The 23,548-nt window shown below is 26.6% G+C and overlaps 1 protein-coding gene across 1 annotated transcript in view; it reads left to right on the top strand.

Moving 5' to 3' along the window:
• The window catches only part of LOC114937793 (uncharacterized), a 78,626-nt gene that overhangs the window by 13,711 nt on the left and 41,367 nt on the right, over window positions 1-23,548 (top strand). Inside the window, 1 exon segment of the mRNA XM_029311417.2 lies at window positions 19,172-19,232. Coding sequence (XP_029167250.2) covers window positions 19,199-19,232 — 34 coding nt within the window. The 5' untranslated portion in view covers window positions 19,172-19,198.

Raw genomic sequence — 23,548 nt, 5'->3', positions numbered from 1 at the left:
CTTTTTCTCTCCCTCTGCTCTCAGTTTTGATCACATCGATCGGTGCACAGGATCGATAACTCTCTAACGATAATCGATAGCGCGTTATGCAAGAGCGCCTTTGCGACACGACCCACGCGCGAAATGCATTGTTAATCCTTTCCCGAGTGCGCCGTATTACGAAAAGAACGTTACAACGCTCGCGATTTTCCTACCACTTGGCTTCCTATCGCTCTATTAACTTTACCGAGTTATTTGCGCCGCATTGCGGACGTAGTCTGGCGGCGGTGACTATTGTTAAGACCCACATATTATTACCTCCAAGTGTTATCTCGCGAGCTATCATATTTGCTTTTATCGTACTATTATTCGATCGATCTTGTTATTCTTTTCTGCCTATTATCGCCGAGCCGCGGAATGTACGATAATTTTATGTGGAATGTCGAAACTTTGACACGTGTAGTTTCAATTTCATCAGGGTTGGATAAAGTTTAATTTCATAAATTTTTATTGATTATTTTAAATAAATATATATTTTTTCCCCCGTAATGTATTTATCATATTTATCTATTTTATTTATTTAATAATCAATGTATTATTTAAAAATTTATTAAATTTAGTAATTATTAATTTATTTAATTTATTAAATTAATAATATATTATTTAAAAATGTATTACATTTAATAAATTTTTAAATAATATATTGATTATTAAATAAATATATAAATTTTCTCTTCATAAAGTATTTGTCATATTTATTTATTTTATTTATTTAATAAACAATATATTATTCAAAAAGTTAATGATATTTTTAACTAAGTTAAGTTAAAGTTAGTTGCTTATAAAATTAATTTAGTTAAGTTAAAAATTGCATGAGCAAATGTTAATTTTTAAAAACATTTATATTAAATTAGAATTTTGTTTGTTAATTCTTCTAAAATTTATAATAACAAACAACAAAGAAATTTTGATTTTTATATAGAAATATATTTTTTAGTAATTACAATTGATGACAAATGCGAGCATAAAAATTAATAATACTTTAATTTAAAAATAATACGTTTATAAAAAAACAATAATGGTATTCAGAAATTAAAAGAAATTAACTTAGGAAAAAAATTAATAAGTTTGATGTCAAAAACAACTAGTTGAAATTAAAAATTAATCCATTTTAAATTAACTAAGCTAAGTCATTAAAAGTCATTAACTTTTTAACTTTTAACTAATTAACTAGTTCTTACCCAACCCTGAATTTATGTATTAAAATTACGCTTTTCGTACAGAAATAATAAATGCTGCCTCTTGCTTTGAATATAAAACCTCCCTCTTTCCTTTTCGCAATATTTGCTAAAAAAATTTAGCAAAACGACTGAGGCAGTTTTTTGGCAGAAATATGCAAAACATATTTACAACATATAATTTTGATAAAATAAGCTATTTAGATAGTCGCGGTAAAGTATACTTAAACCATACATAATAATAGATCTTATGCGAAGAAAGCGTGTGGACATATTTTAACGTACACAGCTGTCTCTTGTATATCAATAGTCCATTTACGTCTATCAGACCCGATCGAGTCGGTCGATCACGCGGAACCGGAGACCTTTCGAAATTCAATGAAAACGTAGTTCACAATGCAGCGAATATTTATCGGAGAATTCAGTATCATTATTTTAGCCCCGAGGGGACGCGTTCTTGTTTTTTCTTGAGATTCTTCATCCAAATATTTGTCTAAATCACCAAACTGGATTTGCAAGATATTTATAGAAAAGTGTAAATTTTAATCTTGCTTGCATGCTAATTTATATAATATTTCTTTAATTTAGCTCTTCAGTAATAGTAATTTTCATCGAATTTCTAAATTTAAAATGTACGATTCAGATTCCCCTCAATTATACAATCGTAATTAGCTATTTTAATAATTGATTTTGTATATAATATTTTAATTTTTATTTTATTAAATTTTAATATTTATAAAAATGATATAAATATATAAATTATTATTTATAATTAGTAATTAAATTATTTAATTATTCTACGTACATTTCACGTATATCGAATAAAGTTTCATAAACGTTTAATTTGTTGAAAAAAAAAGAAAAAAGTTTCCTTGAGAACTTTTGATCAAAACTTGATGATAAACTTTCATGATTTAGATAAGGAAACTCAAGAAAAAGTGCATCAGGGCTAAATAGCTACACTAAATTCTTCGGCACATATTCCAAATGGGGACAAATGGATTTATTGCGAAAGTAATAGCTCATTAGAGCAACATGTATACGCGTGCATCTTCAATTCCGCGACAGACGTTAAGTTGCAACGCAAAATGTAATCCAGCTGCATATGACGCCGGATTAGTATAATCGGTTTCTCTATCGAAATATCGCATCTTATCGCATGACACATGTTTCATATAAAAATATTAAAAAATTTTTTAAATATTATTAATTAATATATATAAAGATATAATATATAATTATAATATATAATATATTTAATTATAATATATAATTATAATATGTAATATATTTAATTATAATATATAATAATTATAAAAAACTATTTTTTTAATTATTAATTATAATATATAATATATAATATATTTAATTAAAAATATTAATTATATAATATATATTAATTATAAAAATATTTTTATTGCTATATCAATTCTACGAAGATTAAAGAGAAGATTTCAATCATTTTGTTGCAGAAATTTAACAAGAGAGTAGAATAGAAATTCTATAGGATAAAATTCTCAAGGAATTCATAAATTTTCTAATTTATGAACTAAACTTATAAACTTTCGTTTCAACGTTCTCGAGAAAGTCTTAATTGCTAGATTGTTCTTTTTTGTTTTTCAATGCATAGATGTTTCTTATTTTTTTAATGCTTTTTTTATTAATGGTTTTTCAAAGTTACGTTAAGGTTTCGAGGAATCGCATATAAATCTTTCGTTTAATCTATCAAATTCAGAGTTGGGTAATAACTAAATTAATTTTATAAACAATTAACTTTAACTTCCCATACAGCACAAAATATTATGAACGTTTTCAAAAAATATTTCTAAATATTTTTATAAAATATTGCATAAAAACATTTTAAAATAATTTTAGGAATATTTTAAAATAATTAAAAAAATTGTTGTGATCGATAACATTTTTTAGAATACTTTTAAAATGTTCTTCTTTATCGCTCAGAGAATATTTTCTTAAATATTTGATACATATTTTTCAAATATTAATTTAAATCCAAATTCAAAAATATTTTTAAACATGAAAAAGCGGACATAGAAACATTTTAAAAATATTTTCGAGAATTATTTTATCTCGTAAGAGATATTTTTAAAAGATTTTAAAAATATTTTGCGCTGTATGAGTTAACTTATTGTGAGTTTAAAAAAATCATTAACTTAGCCAACCCTGCATAAATGATATATTAGCAGAAGGAAGAGAGAAATAATATAATGTATTTGGAAATATATATTCTTCGCTTTACAATCGGTGCAGATAATTATGAAGGAAGCATTCATCTGTAGTGTTTAACGGCCATTAAATATTCGGCTTTCTTCCTCGTGGAGTTTCACGAATATCTCTCTCTTTCTCTTTCTCCAGATCGTATTTTATGCGTTCGCCACGCCATGTCGGTGATTTGTGTACGACGACGATAAATCGCCGGGATAACATAATAAGGATAATGAGATAGCGAGGTGCAGAATACGATCGATAACGTAACGGTACTCTTTTACTTTCACGCTGATGATCGCGATCATCATCGCGTGGGATGCTGGATAGGTTCATCGGATAATATTAAATTGTTTCCGACGATATCAAATAACATCCGCCGGAGAAAAGATCGGTTCGATTAACATCGCAATAATTATCGGTTGAAAGCGCGAGAAAAAATAGTTCGCCATTATGACGTTATTGTTCGAAGATAAAGGCTCGATTATTCGAACGACATATTTTTTATTAGTATTATTATTATTATTTTTTTTTTCTTATTATTCTTATTATTAATCTTTTCTTTCGAGAATCGGATTAATATTTACAATAAAATATTAATATGACGTACATGGTAAATTACTATGTAGATATTAATATTTTTATTGTAAGTATATTAATTAGAAAAACTTATACAATTTTTTTCCGACTGATAAAATTCTACCATATTGTCCCACGATTACCATAGATTTCAGAATAAATTTGAAGAGAAAATTCTCTTTATCTATAAAATATTTTTTTATTTTATTTTATTTTTATTTTTATTTTTATGAAATTATATAGATTATTTAAAAAAAGTTTAAATATACATATAAAGAGAAATTATTTTGGAAAATAGCAGCGAAATTCTTTTCACACTTCTACCATGTGAGAGTTTCTCTGATTAATTAATATTAATATATACATAGTAAAATTAATCGAATAAATATATTTTTTGTGGTAAAATATTAATCAGAAAAACTCTTATAAAATTCTTTTCCAATACCATATTATCCCACAATTATCATGATTTTCAGAATAAATTCTAAGAGAAAATTCTGTCCACGTATAAAATATTTTTTTTATTTTATTTTATTTTTATTTTTATGAAATTATATGGATAATTTAAAGGAAGTTTAAATATATAAAGAGAAATTATTTTAGAGTAGCAGCGAAATTCTTTTCACACTTCTACCATGCGAGAGTTTCTCTGATTAATTAATATTAATATATACATAGTAAAATTAATGGAATAAATATATTTTTTGTGGCAAAATATTAATCAGAAAAACTCTTATAAAATTAATATAAGGAGATACAATCTTATAAAAATAAATCTTATAAAATTCTTTTCCAATACCATATATTGTCCCACAATTATCATGATTTTCCGAATAAATTCTAAGAGAAAATTCTCTCCATATATGAAATCGAAAGATTAGAATTATTCAGAGACGAATCGCCGAGGACATAATCGCATTATTACGTGGACTCCGTTAACGTAATTACTGTCATTAGTAAATTTGCATAATGCGACATCTTCATCCGTTCTACTTTATTCATCCCACGTTGTTTATGGTCCGCCGGCGGATTATCGGCGCGGATTATTAGCGCTGCAAAAATATTTCCGTACTTTCATTACGGGTTCGTTCCGCCGCCGATTTCCCAATGATATAATACGACGGAATAGCGCAGGCGGTTTCTGATAAATAGCGTTTAAAGCGCCATACAGCTCAAAATATTATGAAGGTTTTTAAAAAATATTTCTCAATATTTCGATAAAATATTGCATAAAAAACATACTATATTCAACTAGCTAATAATAACTATCTTCAAAAATATTTTTGAATATAGATTTAAACTAATATTTCAAAAATATGTATCAAATATTTAGGAAAATATTATCTGAGCGATAAAGAACATTTTTAAAAATATTTTTAAAAGTTTTTAAAATTATTCTAAAAAATGTTATCACAAAAAATTTTTTTTTTATTTTAAAATATTCCTGAAACAATTTCAAAAATTTTTTGTGATAACATTGTTTAGAATATTTTAAAAAACTTTTAAAAATGTTCTTCTTTATCGCTCAGATAATATTTTCTTAAATATTTGATACATATTTTTGAAATATTAGTTAAAATCTAGATTTAAAAATATTTCTGAAAATATTTTATAAACATAAAAACACTGACATAGAAATATATTTTTGAGAATTATTTGATCTGTGAAGGAATATTTTTCAAAGATTTGAAAAATATTTTTAAAAATTTTCTTTATTGTTCAGATATTTTCTTAAATATTTGATACATATTTTTGAAATATTAGTTTAAATCTATATTCAAAAATATATTTCTGAAAATATTTTTTAAACATGAAAAAGCTGACATAGAAATATATTTTCGAGAATTATTTGATCTTTGAAGGAATATTTTTCAAAGATTTGAAATATGGGGAAACGCGCGCGCTCGGTAAAAATTGCAAATGAATATGCACGCGATTCGCTTACGTCACTTACGCGCTGTGCAATGACGTAATAAAAGGACTCGCGCGATTGACTTCAACCCTTTCGCCGTTCCATTCCATTCGAAGGGCCTTCGGGATTTCTGCGAACATCATCAAGGTTACACGTTACACATTTATTTGTAACGCGGGAATTTCATGGCAAAAAAATTCTACGCCGACAATAGGCCGAGCCATGTGAACCAAGTAAACCCATTACAGTAATTCCAGAAATAGTTGATCTATAATTGTGACGTAGCTATAGAGATTGTGTCTTTTATTGCGATAGAAATTTCTGAAAGTATTCCTCATTACGCGCTGCACACGCATGTACAGAGAGAATTTTCTCTTATCCTGAATTTACCCTGAAAGGTCTCATAATTGTGGGACAATATAGTATTGAAAGAATTTTATAAGAGTTTCTCTGATTAATATTTACTAGAAAAATATTATAATCCTTAAATATTAATATAAAATATTCCATTAATTTTACTATGTATACTTAGTAAAATTTATTATATACATATAATTATATTTTTTATTGTGATGAATATTAATCAGAGAATCCATCATATAATAGACAATTTAATCGCATGGTAGAAGTGCGAAAAGAATTTCGCTACTATCGTAAAATAATTTCTCTTTATACATCTAAATTTTCTTTAAATTAACCATCTAATTTCATATAAATAAAAATATAAATAACAATAAAAAAGTTTTATACGGACAGAATTTTCTCTCTTAGAATTTATTCTGAAAATCATGATAATCGTGGGACAATATGATAGAACTTTATCAATCGGAAGAATTTTATGAGTTTCTCTGATTAAATATGTACAATAAAAATATTAATATGTACATACAATTTACTATGTAACCCATATTAATATTTTTATTGTAAATATTAATATTAGTAAAATTAATTAAACGTATTTTATATCTTATTGTGGTAAATATTAATCAGAGAAACTTTTATAAAATCCTTCCAATACTATATTGTCTCACGATTATCAGGATAAATTCTAAAAAAAATTCTCTACATCAGTGTACATATATTGTAATATTTTTTTTACTATCTCATCTATCTCTGGACCTTGGATTACTAAAGGTAATCACTGTCATGGACTTAGCGGGACGGGATGTCCCGTTTGTGGTTTAGAGAGGTTGAAAGATTCAGATATGTATATATATTTTATACGTAAACGCGTAAAGATCGACCGCACAATGGCATTGCCATTCTGCAATAGTAATCTCTTTCAAGCGATAGTATAAATCGCGAGATAATGTCAAGGCATCGATGTAAATTAGATATGAAATATTTGCATTCATATTATATATTTTATCATTTCTTTTTATCAAAATAATTTCATTTTACATAATATCGCTTATCAATCGAACTAAAAGAAACGTCCATAAAGAAATTATTTTTCAAATTTTATGCATTATTTTTTTTATGTATCAAATTTATTTTTTCTATTATTTTATATATTTATTTTTATTATTTATATTATATTATTTTATTTCATATATTATTTTATATATTTAATAAGTAAATCATTTTAAATCTTGGTTGTGTGCAAATAAATTTCAATGAAAACCGCAAAAATTACTTTAATTTAGAATTAATGGAACCAATATATTTTTACCAATTAGTTCTTCGTTAAAGATCTATGATCCATTAAGAAATCTCTCTTTTGTACGAAAGCAGTCTTGAAGTAATAAAGTCCCTTTCGAAAATTGACATAACAGCGGTCATTCCGCATTAAGATGCATTAAGATGCATTTACTAGCGCATTTCGCGCAACGGTTCACGAAAAAGGATGTCAGGCATCATTTATCGCTCATTGTGACGGGCAAAGATCTTTGGTCGGTGGCGAGCAGACCGCGGGAACGTTTCAATATTGCGAGCGAATGACATGGCTCGTTACGGTCGCGCGGAAGCCGCAAGAAAAAGTAAATACAATCGGTTAACGGGACGGTGAACGTTTCGAGGGAATACCGATACACCGACTTGTGCTCTATAACGTCGGAGAACGATTCGATCGGCCAACCACGTTCGCGGAGAAATTATTTTTCCAATTTTCCCCATGAAACATTGTCTCAAAAAATGCCCGCGAATGACGCCATGCATTATTATTCCTTTTTATGTATCAAATTTATTTTTTTTTATATTATTTTTATATTATTTTTTTTTATATATTATTTTATTTTGTTATTTATATTATTTTATTTTATATATATATTATTTTACATATTTAATTTTATTATTTATATTATTTTATTTTATATATTATTTTATATATTTAATTTTATCTTATATATTATTTTATATTTAATTTTATTATTTATATTAACATAATTTTATTTTACATATTATTTTATATATTTAATTTTATTTTATATATTATTTTATATTTAATTTTATTATTTATATTACATAATTTTATTTTTACATATTATTTTATATATTAAATTTATATTGAAAGATAGATGTAGAGTCCTGATTTAATTATGCAATAGAAATCTATAAGAACATCGAGATATTTCGCGGAATATAAAACAATAAACACTGATCCTGAAATTCGTGAGTCGATTATTTACAATTTGACATAATTAAAGACGGCGATAATTGACCCGAACCGATTTTTCGTTGCCCATTCATCCGAGACCGGAATCATCATTATCCGTGATCTCATTCGCGATTCGCAACCGCGTTTGATTTATGGATCCACGGATAGATCACGATTCTCCGATTTTCTCGGGAGATACACTTATACGTACGTTTCATCCGTTAAATGCGATCGTTAACGCAGTTAAAGGCGCACACAAGGCGGAAGGGAAAGAGCCGAGGAATTTTTTTCTATCGGATATATATCGGCGATATTATTCCCGTTTTGTCATATCGATCGTATGTATCCCACACACAAGCGCGATTTATTATCGCGCCCGAAATATTACGCAACCACTCATTATCTTGCTGCACTGACGAGTCGATCGGGAAAAAGAGGGGAAACCGGATAATTGGGCCCTTACGTAAAGAGACTGTAGGAAAGTTCGGTATTTATTCCCGCGAAGGCTTAGAATCGCGAAGATCGGCGAAGAATCCTTCGCAGTTTCTTTAAAATCCGCCGATTTTTTGCTCGAATATATTCGTCAAAAATTTAATTTTTCCGTACACTGAAAAAAATTTATTTAATAAGTATTTATTTCAATACTAGCTGTCAAATAAATCATTTGTTTGAAACTAATAATATTGATTTGATAAAAAATATTTATTTGACATAAAAAAAATCCTTTTCAAAGCAAATAAATTATTAATATTTAACAAAACAAATAAATATATTTATTTGTTTCAAATAAATTTTTTTTTCGCAGAATCCTTTGCAGTTTCTTCGCAATCCGCTGATTTTGTACTTGAATATATTCGTAAAAAATTTAACTTTTCGTACACTGAAAAAAAAAAATTATTTAATAAGTATTTATTTCAATACTGCCAAATAAATCATTTATATGAAACTAATAATATTGATTTGATATTAAAAATATTTATTTGATATAAAAAACTATTTATTTTATATAAAAAATTCTTTTTAAAATAAATAAATATTTATTTAGTCATTTTTTTAGTAGAAAATTCAAACTTAAATTAAAGTATTTATTTCAATACTGCCAAATAAATCATTTATTTGAAACTAATAATATTGATTTGATGTGAAACATATTTATTTGATATAAAAAAATCCTTTTCAAAATCAATAAATATTTATTTAGTCATTTTTTTCAGTAGAAAATTAAAACTTAAATTAAATCTTTCGTAGAAAATTAGAATTAACGCAGATATATAGTTGCACTATTACGAAATAAAATGACGAAGGAGTTAGATCTCAAGATATTGCATCTCGAACGAAGAAATTATTTTATTTTATTAATTCACATTTTCCCTTCTTTTGATTGTTCACAAGCTTTATCATAATTTTAAATAATTTTTAAATATTTTAAATAATTTTAAATAATTTTTAAATATTTTAAATAATTTTAAATTTATTTTTAAATAAATAAGGGTGTGCAATGGATGGATCTTTTAAATAATACATTCTCGATTTAATTTCTTCGAAGAATCGGATGTGAATTCTGTATTGTAAAATGTATTATTTAAATACAGATGTATTCTGTATTTAAATAAAACATCTGTATTTAAATAATACATTTTACAATATAAAATTCACATCCGATTCTTCGAGGAGATTAAATCGAGTACCTGGGAGATCTCTCCGTTATCTTAGTAGGAAGTTCTCAACTTCCGGTTGATCCAGAAAAGGGGTGAAACATGGTCCAAGATCGCATCGGACACGATCGACACGCGAACCTCTGGTCAAATTTCCGATAAAGATCCGAAACGCGGAAATTGAAACGCAATTGGAAATCGATCCTACATACGTAATGCCGAAACGCCTAATCGTCTAAGTAAATCGCTAGAAGACAATAGAACTCGCTTTTGTTAGAACAGCTTTCAATTTAAATGTTTAAATTTTTCAGGAAATTTAGAAGATTGTACAAAGATCTAATTATAATTTCTTTTTGTTTTATACACATTTTTTTGTTTTACGGATCGTGCTTTTATGAATCTCCGATTATTCTGACATCTTGGTTAGAATTTGGAATTCGTTGAATTTATCGAATATTTTATTCTGTGGGAATAAATTTGAATTTTTAGAAATTTTTTATTTTTTAAATCTTTGATTCTAGATCCCAAATATGTAGAATTTAGTTTTCAATGCAATCTCAACTCTATCATTTTCATTATTCATTAATCTTTATACTGTGTGTGCTACTCACTGAAAATAAAATTATTAACTTGACTAAACTTTCATCTAAATTACTATTTTGTTAATTGAACATATATTAGTATTTATGTAAGTCAACTATACTTGTTAGATTTAATTTAAATATTTTTATAAGTTAATTAACAAAATAATTTTATTATTATAATATATTTGAAAGGTTTAATTAAGTTAACAAATTTTCTTTTGATATAGATCTATATAAATAAATTATATATATATATATATATATATATATATATATATATATATATATATAATATGTACACTGGAAAAAAATTAATCTGTTTTGAAAAAAATTTTCTTATATTAAATACATTTTTCACATCAAATCAATATTGCTAATTTCAAATAAATGATTTATTAGGCAGTATTGAAATAAATATTTAAAATAATTTTTTATATAGAATAAAAAATAATTTAAATTATATTAATATAATTAAAAAGTTAAATATCTTTCTAGTAAGATTTTTATTAATGTTCGATTGATTAATCACAAATAATTTTATTAATATTTGAAAGGTTTTATCGAGTTAACAAATTTCTTTTTTTGTAATAAATTATATATATATTTTGTAATAAACTGTATATAATTATATATAATTTATTTAGATGTACAAATAAATATTTATCTATTTTGAAAAGGATTATCTTATATCAAGTAAATATTTTTCACATCAAATCAATACTATTAATTACAAATAAATAATTTATTAGGCCGTATTAAAATATTCTTTAAAGTCCGATCGATTAATCACAAATGTAACACGTGGGAGAAGATCGTTGCAACATACATATTTTGCAAAATCTTGTCCACATTGTTAAGATCCTTCCTGAATTTCCTTATCAGAGAATCTCTCTCTCTCTCGCCATCCCTCGCATTATCTCGACACGCGGAGTTGAATCGCAGGAAGACTCCGCGATCGGGAATAAAAGATCGAATCGTCTCGATCGGTTTAGAAAGTTCAGGATGCGCTCGCGAGGCAGCTTCTCTCGCTCTCTCGTTCGGGCTTTTGCGCGACGAATGCGCAATCCCTTGGGCTCTGTCTTAATCCGAGCTGTCACGGCCAGAGAATCATCTCTCCCCCGATAAAATTGCCGCGTGAAAGACCACATTGTTTCGCGGCATTCGTTTATGTAATCGAAGAATTATTGTCATTATTATTTGGGGTTTGATTCGCGTCGGCGATATTGTCTACTATAGATTAGTGCGGGTTTAGTCGCAATCAGAGTCGGATAATGAGGACGCTTTTCAACTCTCTATCGTAATCAGATGATGGAAGTAACGTGATTGAAGAATCGATTCGATCTACGACAATTGACGAGGCAATTAGTCAATTAGAATTAGCATATGAAAAGCTTTATCGCGGAGCTATTTATGAAGCTTAGAGATTATATATTATTGTGTTACGCACTTTATACTGTATTATATAAGATTATTATAAAATCTCGATTATTTTTCTTATATTTCTTATAACGTTTCTACACAGAGAAATTTCTCTTAGTATTTACCAGGGTTGGGTAATAACTAGTTAATTAGTTAAAAGTTTAAAAAAAGTTAAAAATTAGAATCAATGCAAGACGGGAAAAAAAGAGAAAATTTTATAATTTTGTTTAAATTTTTCTTTTAATTTAAATTTTATTTAAATAATAATTTTTATTTTAATTTAAATTTTATTTAAATTTTTATCTTTAATTTAAAGAAGTCTAAAAATTTTCTTCGTTTATAATCTCTTTATTTCTATCATCTTCTTATATCTCACCAGAAATATATTTAAGTTTTTAATTATATTAATATAATTTAAATGATTTTCTATTCGATATTTGTCTTATTTCTTTTTTTGTAGATATTAAAATATGCATGATATAATTAATATATCTATCTGATAATATTATTACATTTTTATAGCATGCACTATTATTTTCAAATTATTCAGAGCTTTTGAAGAAGATGAATTTAAAATATAAATATCGTGCTCGTCATAGAAATAATATTATTGTATCTGTTTGATCTAGAAATTTTATTCGATCTAAATACAAATGCGCGTTTATTTCATCGGATAATAATTATATATAGATTAAAAGGAAAGTGTTACTCGAGAACAGCTCCACATGGCTCGGTATCATCAGCCCGACATTTCTTCGAGCAACTCTTCACGTCACGTCGAGAAATCGGGGAGGAATAATTTATTCCTGTCGTGACATTCCGCGAATAAACCGAGCGGTTTCGTTTTTGTCCGCGCGCGATTTAGGATAATGTAAAGTGTCTTAAAAGCAAATAGCTATTCCGACGACGTAAATGGCGAATGCAATTCGCTAACGTGAGGAATAAGACGGAATAACAAATGACGGAAGATAATTGCATTGCCGTAAATCACATTTGCCTCTTCGCATTTTTCTTTCGCTCTTTGCATTTTTTTCTCGTAAGACGCTGATGAGATTTTTGTCAAATATAATTTATTGGGGCTGCAATATTTTTTCTGATTTTATATGGTGAAAATATTTTCATCGTAACCATGCAGCACAAAATATTATATAAATGTTTTCAGAAAATATTTCTAAATATTTCTATAAAATATTGCATAAAAACATTTTAAAATAGTTTTAAGAATATTTTAAAATAATTTAAAATTTTTTGTGATATAACATTTATTAGAATATTTTAAAAATGTTCTTCTTTATCGCTCAGGTAATATTTTCTTAAATATTTGATACATATTTTTGAAATATTATTTTATATCTATATTCAAAAAGATTTCTGAAAATAATTTTTAAACATGAAAAAGCGGACATAGCAACATTTTAAAGATATTTTAGAGAATTATTTTATTTTTTAAGAAATATTTTTAAAAGATTTTAAAAGATAAATTTAAAAAAATAAAAAAAGATAAATTTTAATAAATTTTATTTTTAAAAGGTTTTAAAAATATTTTGTGCTGTATGAGCAGACATTAAAATTTTCTACTTTTGGCGAAAAGTCGGAATATGTAATTTTCGACCTCGCTTTCTTCTGCGTAAAATTAGAGCCGTCAGATTGAGGACTGCTAATTAGAAACGAGAGAATGGACAGCTTCCTAGCTTCTTGGCGTTTAAAAGTAGCAGTTAGTTTTCGCCGTTTACTTTTCTCTCTATCAGTGCAGCAAATAATCTCATTTATCATCTTTTAATATGTCTCTTATCTGAGAAGATTTTATTAAATATTTCATAAACTGGATGAATAAATTATTCAGAATTCTTTATGGCCGCGTGCGCGGACGTAAATAAATAAAATTTAAATATAAGAGAAAAACGCGGGCGATCGACCGCGATGATCGATCGATCGCGAAAGGCGCGGCCGATCGTCTCTCATCAATATGCTTGCATATCGCATGCGATCCGGAATCGGGGAAAGTCTCGGGTTCGCGTCGTGGAAACGAGCCACGGGCCGGGCCGATGTGCCGGTTTTACGTAAGGTGAAAATATATCGTCTCTCTTATAGCCACGCGCTGAGAGGAAAGTGCACCCGAACGAGCAGAAACGCCTCTTACGAATCACGCGCACGTAAATAGTACGCACATCGCATGCATATCATTTGGACGTGTATGACAGTTGTCGTCGAAAAATCAAAGAATTGATGCAAGATGGAGAGAAAAGAAAATTTTTAAATTTTGTTTAAATTTTTTTTTTAATTTTAATTTTTTATTTAAATTTTATTTTAATAATAATTTTTATTTTAATTTGTATTTTAATTTAAATTTTATTTAAATAATTATTTTTAATTTAATTTGTATTTTAATTTAAATTTTTTTGGAAAGAATTTTCTTAGAATTTATCCTGATAATTATGATAACAGTGAAAATCATATAAAAATAAAAATAATTAAGAAGTAAAATATATAAGGCTCTGATAAAATAAACACAATAAAAATTTCTCTGATTAATATTTATAAAAAATATTAATATCTATCACAATAAAATATAAAATACATTTGATTAATTTTAACTATATAATGTACGTACATACACTGAAAAAAAATTTATTGAATTCTAATAAATATTTATTTCAATACTATCTTATAAGTAATTTATTTGAAATTAATAATATTGATTTGATGTGAAAAAATATTTATTTATATAAGAAAATTTTTTCAAAACAGATAAATGTACTTATTTATTAATTTAATAATTTTTTTCACATTGTAGTAAAATTTACTATGTAATTTTTTATTGTAGTAAATATTAATCAGAGAAACTCTTATAAAATTCTGCCAATATTGTCCCACGAAATTATCATGAAATTTCAGGGTAAATTCTAAGAGAAAATTTTACGATGCTGCAACGCGGCTCATTCTCTCTCGTACATTGATTTACATCCTTAGAGAGGTAAGAGCAAACACGTAGATGAGATGAGTTTCAATAATTTTTTCCGATTTAATGATCGCGTATGCATACACATATATAAGTGGAGAGTTGAAACAGCAAATGAATATCTCGACACGGTCGATCGGGTCCCCCAACAAACTGTAATACGTACACACATATATTAGGTATGTACCTTCGCGGAGGAAGGCTGGGCGGATAAATAATCTCGAGAATGATTGAATCGCACCGATCATTCATAACTGCCACAACGTAAACGTAGTCGAAGAAGTGCGCGGGACAACGTTATCGGTTTCATTTATCGGGCGACGGCCGAGCCACGATTCGTTATGATAAATGGATATCTGATAAACGTCACGCTGCTTTTACATTGCAATAAAGTGCATAGCGTATAAAAGTACGTGCACACTGCAGCTGCACACCTTGCGCAACCCGACCTTGAAGCCTATTCGAGTTGTAACGATATTGCCAAATATTGTACGAGTCATTCAATGACAACTATCAATGACGACTATGTCATCCTTAGATAGGTAATTCCCACACTGAAAAAAAAATTATTTGACTTAACAAAATCTGCGGTCGAATACGACAAATAAATATCAATGTAATGAGAACTAAATATTTTGTTTTTAACAAAAATCAATGTAATAAAAGATTACATTGATATTACAATGTAATAAGAACTAAATATTTTGTTAAAAACAAATTTTAACATTTTTGTTTTTAACAAAATATTTAGTTCTTATTGTAATAAGATTACATTGATATTACATTGATATTACAATGTAATAAGATTACATTGATATTATATTGATATTATATTGATATTATATTGATATTACAATGTAATAAGATTACATTGATATTACATTGATATTACAATGTAATAAGATTACATTGATATTACATTGATATTACAATGTAATAAGAATTAAATATTTTGTTAAAAACAAATTTTAACATTTTTGTTTTTAACAAAATATTTAATTCTTATTACATTGTAATATCAATGTAATATCAATGTAATCTTATTACATTGTAATATCAATATAATATCAATATAATATCAATGTAATCTTATTACATTGTAATATCAATGTAATATCAATGTAATCTTATTACATTATAATATCAATGTAATAACAACTAAATATTTTGTTAAAAACAAAATATTTAGTTCTTATTTACACATTGACATTTATTTGTACGTATTCGACCGCAGATTTTGTTAAGTCAAATAATTTTTTTCAGTGCAATTGCGCTTTTTATATTCTTGGTAAACTGTTGTTATGTAAAAATTTTAATTGCAAACGTTGCATTTTTTTTGACATTACCTAATTCAATAATAAATTTGCACGGATAAAAAATTAGCTACTACACTGAAAGAAAAGACTAAATTATTTCTTATATCTAATAAATATTTTTCATATCAAATAAATATTTAAATAAAAATTAACTAAATTTTTTAGCTAAAATGTTTACCTATAACACTCTCCATTAAACTATAGCTAAAAATATTAATTACTATAGCTAAAATTTAGGCATGATAATTAAACTTTAGGTTGTAATTTGTAATATTATATATGGATAGCTAAAATTTAACTATGGTAGCTAATTTTTTTTGTGACAATTTAAAAAATTAAAGGAACGCGCGTAATTTTATTTATCTCATATACTTTGTCAATTATATAAAAAATATTGTAACAATTATCAAAAAAAAAATCTTTTTAGCAATATAATGACCAACGGTCTTTAAAAACTTCTTAACATGTTACTTTATTAATATTGTTTCGAATTGACATATCCAAGTCCAACGATCTTAATGAAAATCATTTAAGAGCCATCGCACGCTGGTCTAAAAATAACGAATGAATAAAGAGAAAGTTGCATGTTGCATAATTAAAAAATAAGAATCTTTTAATTGCTTTCAAAAATTTCCAAAGAACGAATAAAAATATTGTTAATGTTCGAAATACTTCTGTAATCACCGATTGCGAGATAATAATTTTCCCGCTTTCTTGAGTATAACATGCGGTTTTTGGTGCAATTATCACGTTCGAAAATAATTCGAGTCGTCAGTAAAAAAACGACATCCGGTCGTTTCTTCGCCAACGGACACACCATTACGCTTGACCTGAATTATTTCCGCTGCAAATTATTCAGGACGGTCATTGTATTCCGATGGAACTTTCGAACGTTCTTCCGTATGCACGCGTGATCTTACTCTCATCATTTATCGCACGTACGAAATTGTACTATGTAATATATGCAACATTACAGCTGCGTAGAATCGACGAAATAGAACGGTATGAATAAAAAATACAAATAACAATTTTTTTGACGATATCGCAGTTATTCGAAATGCATATTTAATGATTGTCGCACTTTTTAATTTTTTAAAGCTAATAAGAAGAGAGAATGAGATACACTGAAAAAATCCGTGTATTTTTACAAGGAAATTACTTGTTCGAAAAATTACTTAATTATTACTGTAATTTTTTTTCATGTCTTTTTAAGTGAAAATACATATTAACATAAAATATATGGAAAATTGCTAGTTTTATGCAAAAATCACTTGTAATTTTAAATTTAATATTTTTACTTTATTAGAATTTAATTATTAATTTATTAATAATTAATTATTAATAGTAATTTTTAATTTAGTATTTTTACTTTATTAGAATTTAACTTTATAAGCATTTATCCATTTTTATAACATTATTTTATAGCATTTATACATTATTAGCATTTCCTATGTGTAATTCCATAAACAATGGAATATTTTTAATCTTGAAAATATATAAGAATATATTTCATATGAACTTATATATGTAATAATATATAATATATAATATATAATATAATATATAAGATATATATAATATATAATATATATAATATATAATATATATAATATATAATATATAATATATAATATATATAATATATAATATATATAACATATAATATATATATAATATATAATATATATAATATATAATCTGTAGGTACTTTTCCATATGGATAATAATAGTGCATGATTATGTTGGGTCGAATAAAATCCAAGATAATCATGTAATTTCGCAGAAATATTTTTTTTAGTGTATAAAAATACAAAATAGATAGATTTATTCCGAAAAGAATGCAAATGCCCATTATATGTACTTGAGAATTTTAATAGTAATTAATTAAATTTCCTAATAAAAAAAAATAAATAAATGTCTCTAAAATGTTCAAATTATCCTTTGATCGTTCAATAAAATGACGAGCTCCCTCGCGACACAAGTCAAATTGGCTTTTTAATTCCGGCTGTTTCTCCAAGGACTTTCGCTCGTCGCAAAAAATTGCTCAACTTATACACTTAATTAATAGACGGATAATGAACTGGTTACTCGAGGGGACGTTCGATCGATCGATATGGCAAGGTACCAAAAGACATCGAGCGGCTCTTCCTTTCCTCTCGTGTGCTCGGGAAGCTCGGCTCCCGGACAAATATTGACGCACCAAAGGTGGAGTTGTCACACATCCTTTGAAGCTACTGACCGTCCGCGCTCGAGAAAGACACACAAAGACCGGCGGGACGAGTTTATTTGCCTCGGTTATTCTTTTACGCCTCCGAGCGATTTAGCAGCAATTAGCGTAGCTCGTTATTACGTTATTATATCCTCCGAGAACAAATTGCTAGAACGACATTAGCGTTTTGTCGTTGACTCGTCGTTTCCAACAACGTCATCGTGCGAAGTATTTTCTCCTTTCATTCGGCGAAAGGATCATATTTATTCATCATACAGATTATTAAAGGTACTTGGAATTGTACATATGTAAAATTATTCCTCGCAATACTTGATATTTATATGCAAATATATTCAATGTAATTTATAAGGGTAATTAAAAATTAGATGCGGGCAATTAATTTTGCGCTACATGCTCATATATTTGTTATATTTATTTCTTCAAGAATTCTTTCGAGAAAATTAATTCTATGTCTTTCTTTTTTTTTTTTTTTGCTTTTCAGGCTGAAGAAATCAATCATATCATAGCCATGAACCTCGCGCTGCATGGATTTTTGCTGCAGGGTAAGTTTTGTAATTCTCTCTGAATTAAATTAATTAACGACTAAGAGTTGACGTTCGGGAAACGTAATAATAAATAAAACGCAAATTTTATTTATTATCTAATATATAGTTCAAAGTGTGTTGAAACGTGAAATATATTTCTTCAAACTCTATGCAATATCGGTGAAATATAATTGTACGCGAAGAGAATTTTCTCTTAGAATTTACCCTGAAAATCGTAATAATTATAGGACAATATATTGGAAGAATTTTATAAGAGTTTCTCTAATTAATATTTATTACAATAAAAAATCAATATTATTAGTTTCAAATAAATGATTTATGAGGCAGCATTGAAATAAATATTTATTCGAATTCAATATATTTTTTTCAGTGTACGTACATAGTAAATTTTACTATGTACATTAATCGAATATAATACATATTTTATATTTGATTATAATATAGATATCAATACTTTTTTTAAATAAAGTTCCTCCAATATACCATATTCTCCTACGATTACTATAATTTTTTAGGATAAATTCTAAAAAAAAATTATCTCTGCACTGAAAAAAATGACTAAATTAATACATATTTAGTTCAATACTGTCAAATGAATCATTTATATGAAACAAATAAATATTTATTTGGTTTAAAAAGGATTTTCTTATATCAAATAAATACAATAGATATTATTAGTTTCAAATAAATGATTTATTTGACAATATTGAAATAAATACTTATAAGAATTAACTAAATTTTTTTTCAGTGTCTGTGTAGAACGAAAACTAATATTTTCGCTTAGCAAAGAAATTAAATGAGATCCGTCCAATAGACATTATTTAATTTGATTCATCCCTCATATATATATATATATATATATATATATATATTCATATATATGAATCAAATTAAATAATGTCTCTCACAAATTGTAGGAAGATATATATATATATATATATATATATATATATGGGGGATGAATCAAATATATATATATATATTCGTATGCAAACGACATTTTCTCTAGTCATCCCCTTCAGGGGGTTGATGCATAAAACTCGACGCATTCTCGGACGATAAAATCAGTTTTCGTGGATTAACTTGGCGCGCGCGTGATCGCCAATGTCCTCGAGAAACGCCTGGCTCGCTAACTGGGTTTTCGTGCCGAGAGACCAAGGTGTTTCCTACGTGGACGTAAACATGCAGGCGATCGGCTGAATACGATTCGGGAATCGCGAATGAATCTCCTCACGCAATCGACGCTGCACATCGTGAAACAACAGAGAACTGTGAACGTTAATATTGTAGAAATATAAATATAAATTAAAATACATATCAAACACAAATTAAATATAAATTAATTATAATAATTAAATATCAATTTTAATAGTAGATATGAGGAAAAGAATCGACAGGATGAAACTGACAATCAAATCGCTTTTATTGATTTACTATAAAATATAATCAGTGTTGTGCTTAGATGATTTTAAAATTAGCTAGATACAAATGAGATAAAAATATGTGAATTCATCTTAGATAAAATAAAGATGATTTTGTTTTAAATCTAGATAAACGATAAAATTATATGGCAATTTATCTAGATAATAATTTTTAAGATTGCTTATGTAAGTAAACAGCAGTTATAAAAAAATCTAAATCATAAAAATATATGTATTCATATTTTTATTTATAAATTTTTAAGTATTTTTATATGTGCTATGATTCTAAATCAAAATTATCTGAAAATTATTCTAGATAATTTAGTAAAGATAATACTTTTTTTTGTCTAAGATATATATGCAGATATAAATAATACATATTTTTATTATCTATATAAAGATAAGATGATGCCAAAGTTTCATCTAGATGATTATCTATATAATTTTATTTAGATAAGAACAAACACTGAACATAAGACAAAAATTCAATGATTTTTTCCCCTTTGAACGTGCAAGTCAGATTTACTGATTTACAGTAAAAGCTAAGCAAAGAATCTCGTACGACGAAATAATTTTCGAGCGATAGCAAAATCACGTTAACGTAAGAGTATGTAAATTTACGCAAGGACTTTAGACTTTAGTAAGGGATATACCGCACGATAACCCAACCGAGTCAAAGGACGAGAGGATAATACGACATACCACAGGCATTCTGTATATATTAAATCGCATACAAGCGTCTCGTCGGACCACCAGCTGAGACCACGAAATATAAAATGCAAATCTCTCTCTCACGTTTTCACACATTGCGGATCCAGTGTTGTGCTTAAATGATTTTAAAAATAACTAGATAAAGATGAAATAAAAATATATGTAAATTCATCTTAAACAGATAAGATGATGATGATTTTGTTTTAAATATATCTAGATAAAAGATAAAATTATATGGCGATTTATTTAAATAATTTTCTAGATAATAATTTTGAATACAATATGTTATATCATTATTATATATGTATTAATAATACAATATTATATATACAGTGCTGTGCTTAAATAATTTTAAAATTAGCTAGATAAAGATGAGATAAAAATATGTAAATTTATCTTACGATTAGATGAGATAAAGATGATTTGATTTTAAATATAGGAGATAAAAGATAAAATTATATGGCGATTCATCTAGATAATTTTCTAGATAATCATTTTTAAGACTGCTTATATGCAAACAGTTATAAAAATATATATATTCATATTTTTATTTAGAAATTTTTAAGTATTTTTATGTGCTATGATTCTAAATCAAAATTATCTGAGAATTATTCTAAATATAATTTAGTAAAGATAATACTTTTTTCCATCTAAGATACACATATATAGATAATACATATTTTTATTATCTATATAAAGATGAGATGACGCCAAAGTTTTATCTAGATGATCATAATAGAATTTTAAAAGACACGAAATAAAAAAAAAAATATGCGGTAAATTCTTCTCGAGCATAAATTATTATTTTTAAGCTCATTCATATAAAATATCATTTCTTGTACGAAGATAAAATAATTTTTAAGACTGCTTATATGCAAACAGTTATAAAAATATATATATTCATATTTTTATTTAGAAATTTTTAAGTATTTTTATGTGCTATGATTCTAAATCAAAATTATCTGAGAATTATTCTAAATATAATTTAGTAAAGATAATGCTTTTTTTTCATCTAAGATACACAGATATAGATAATACATATTTTTCTTATCTATATAAAGATGAGATGACGCCAAAGTTTTATCTAGATGATCATAATAGAATTTTAAAAGACACGAAATAAAAAAAAAATATGCGGTAAATTCTTCTCGAGCATAAATTATTATTTTTAAACTCATTCATATAAAATATCATTTCTTGTACGAAGATAAAATAATTTACCTAAGTCTTCTTCCACATCTCACGAATGATAATTTATCATTTGAAAAACGTGACAAATCTTTTTTTCTTCACTCCAAGTATTGTTGAATGAATCATAGACTTGGCATTAGAGGCGGTCATTTGGTTCTATAAATCTCTCAGATTATAATAAAATGACAACGTTTGATGCTAGATAAATAAAAGGTTGGAGTCGAACGCCTACATTTTGCGCTAAATGCGAATATGGGCCCGTAATAATCGAGACAACTCGGCTGCATGACGCATCGAACAGATATACGAACCTATACACATAGAAATATCTGCGATTCTACACGTGGCGCATAAAAAATACTGTCTATTCAAACCCCCGACGACACGACGGAATGCGGCCCCGTGGGATATCCAGCGTATACATATATGCATCGCGGTCGAAACACGTGGGATGTCCGAACATCGACCATCTGTTTGCGCGTTTTATTCTAGCTCGCTTCTCTTTGCAGAAAAAATTTTTCGCTGATTTTTTAATTCACGAGCTTCCGTCTAATATTACAATACATGTATACTGATGTAGAGAATTTGTTTTAGAATTTATCCTGATAATCGTGAGGCATTATAGTATTGGAAGAATTTGATAAAAATTTCTCTGATTAATATTTATCGCAATAAAATATAAAATATGTTTGATTATTTTACTAATATTAATATTTACAATAAAAATATTAATATGGAGTACATAGTAAATTGTACATACTAATATTTTTATTGTAAATATTAATTAGAGAAACTTATACAATTTTTCCGATTGATAAAATTCTACCATATTGTTCCACGATTACCATAAATTTCAGAATAAATTTGAAGAGAAAATTCTCTCCACGTGTAAAATATTTTTTTATTTCTTTATTTTTATTTTTATTTTTATAAAATTATATGGGTAATTTAAAGAAAGAAAATCATGGTAAATCGTGAAACAATATGATA

This window comes from Nylanderia fulva, unplaced genomic scaffold (genome assembly GCF_048542155.1).
Source record: "Nylanderia fulva isolate GAGA-0341 unplaced genomic scaffold, ASM4854215v1 Scaffold4, whole genome shotgun sequence".
NCBI lineage: Eukaryota > Metazoa > Arthropoda > Insecta > Hymenoptera > Formicidae > Nylanderia > Nylanderia fulva.
The sequence above is the reverse complement of the archived record's forward strand: the minus strand, read 5'-3'. Positions and strand labels throughout refer to the sequence as shown.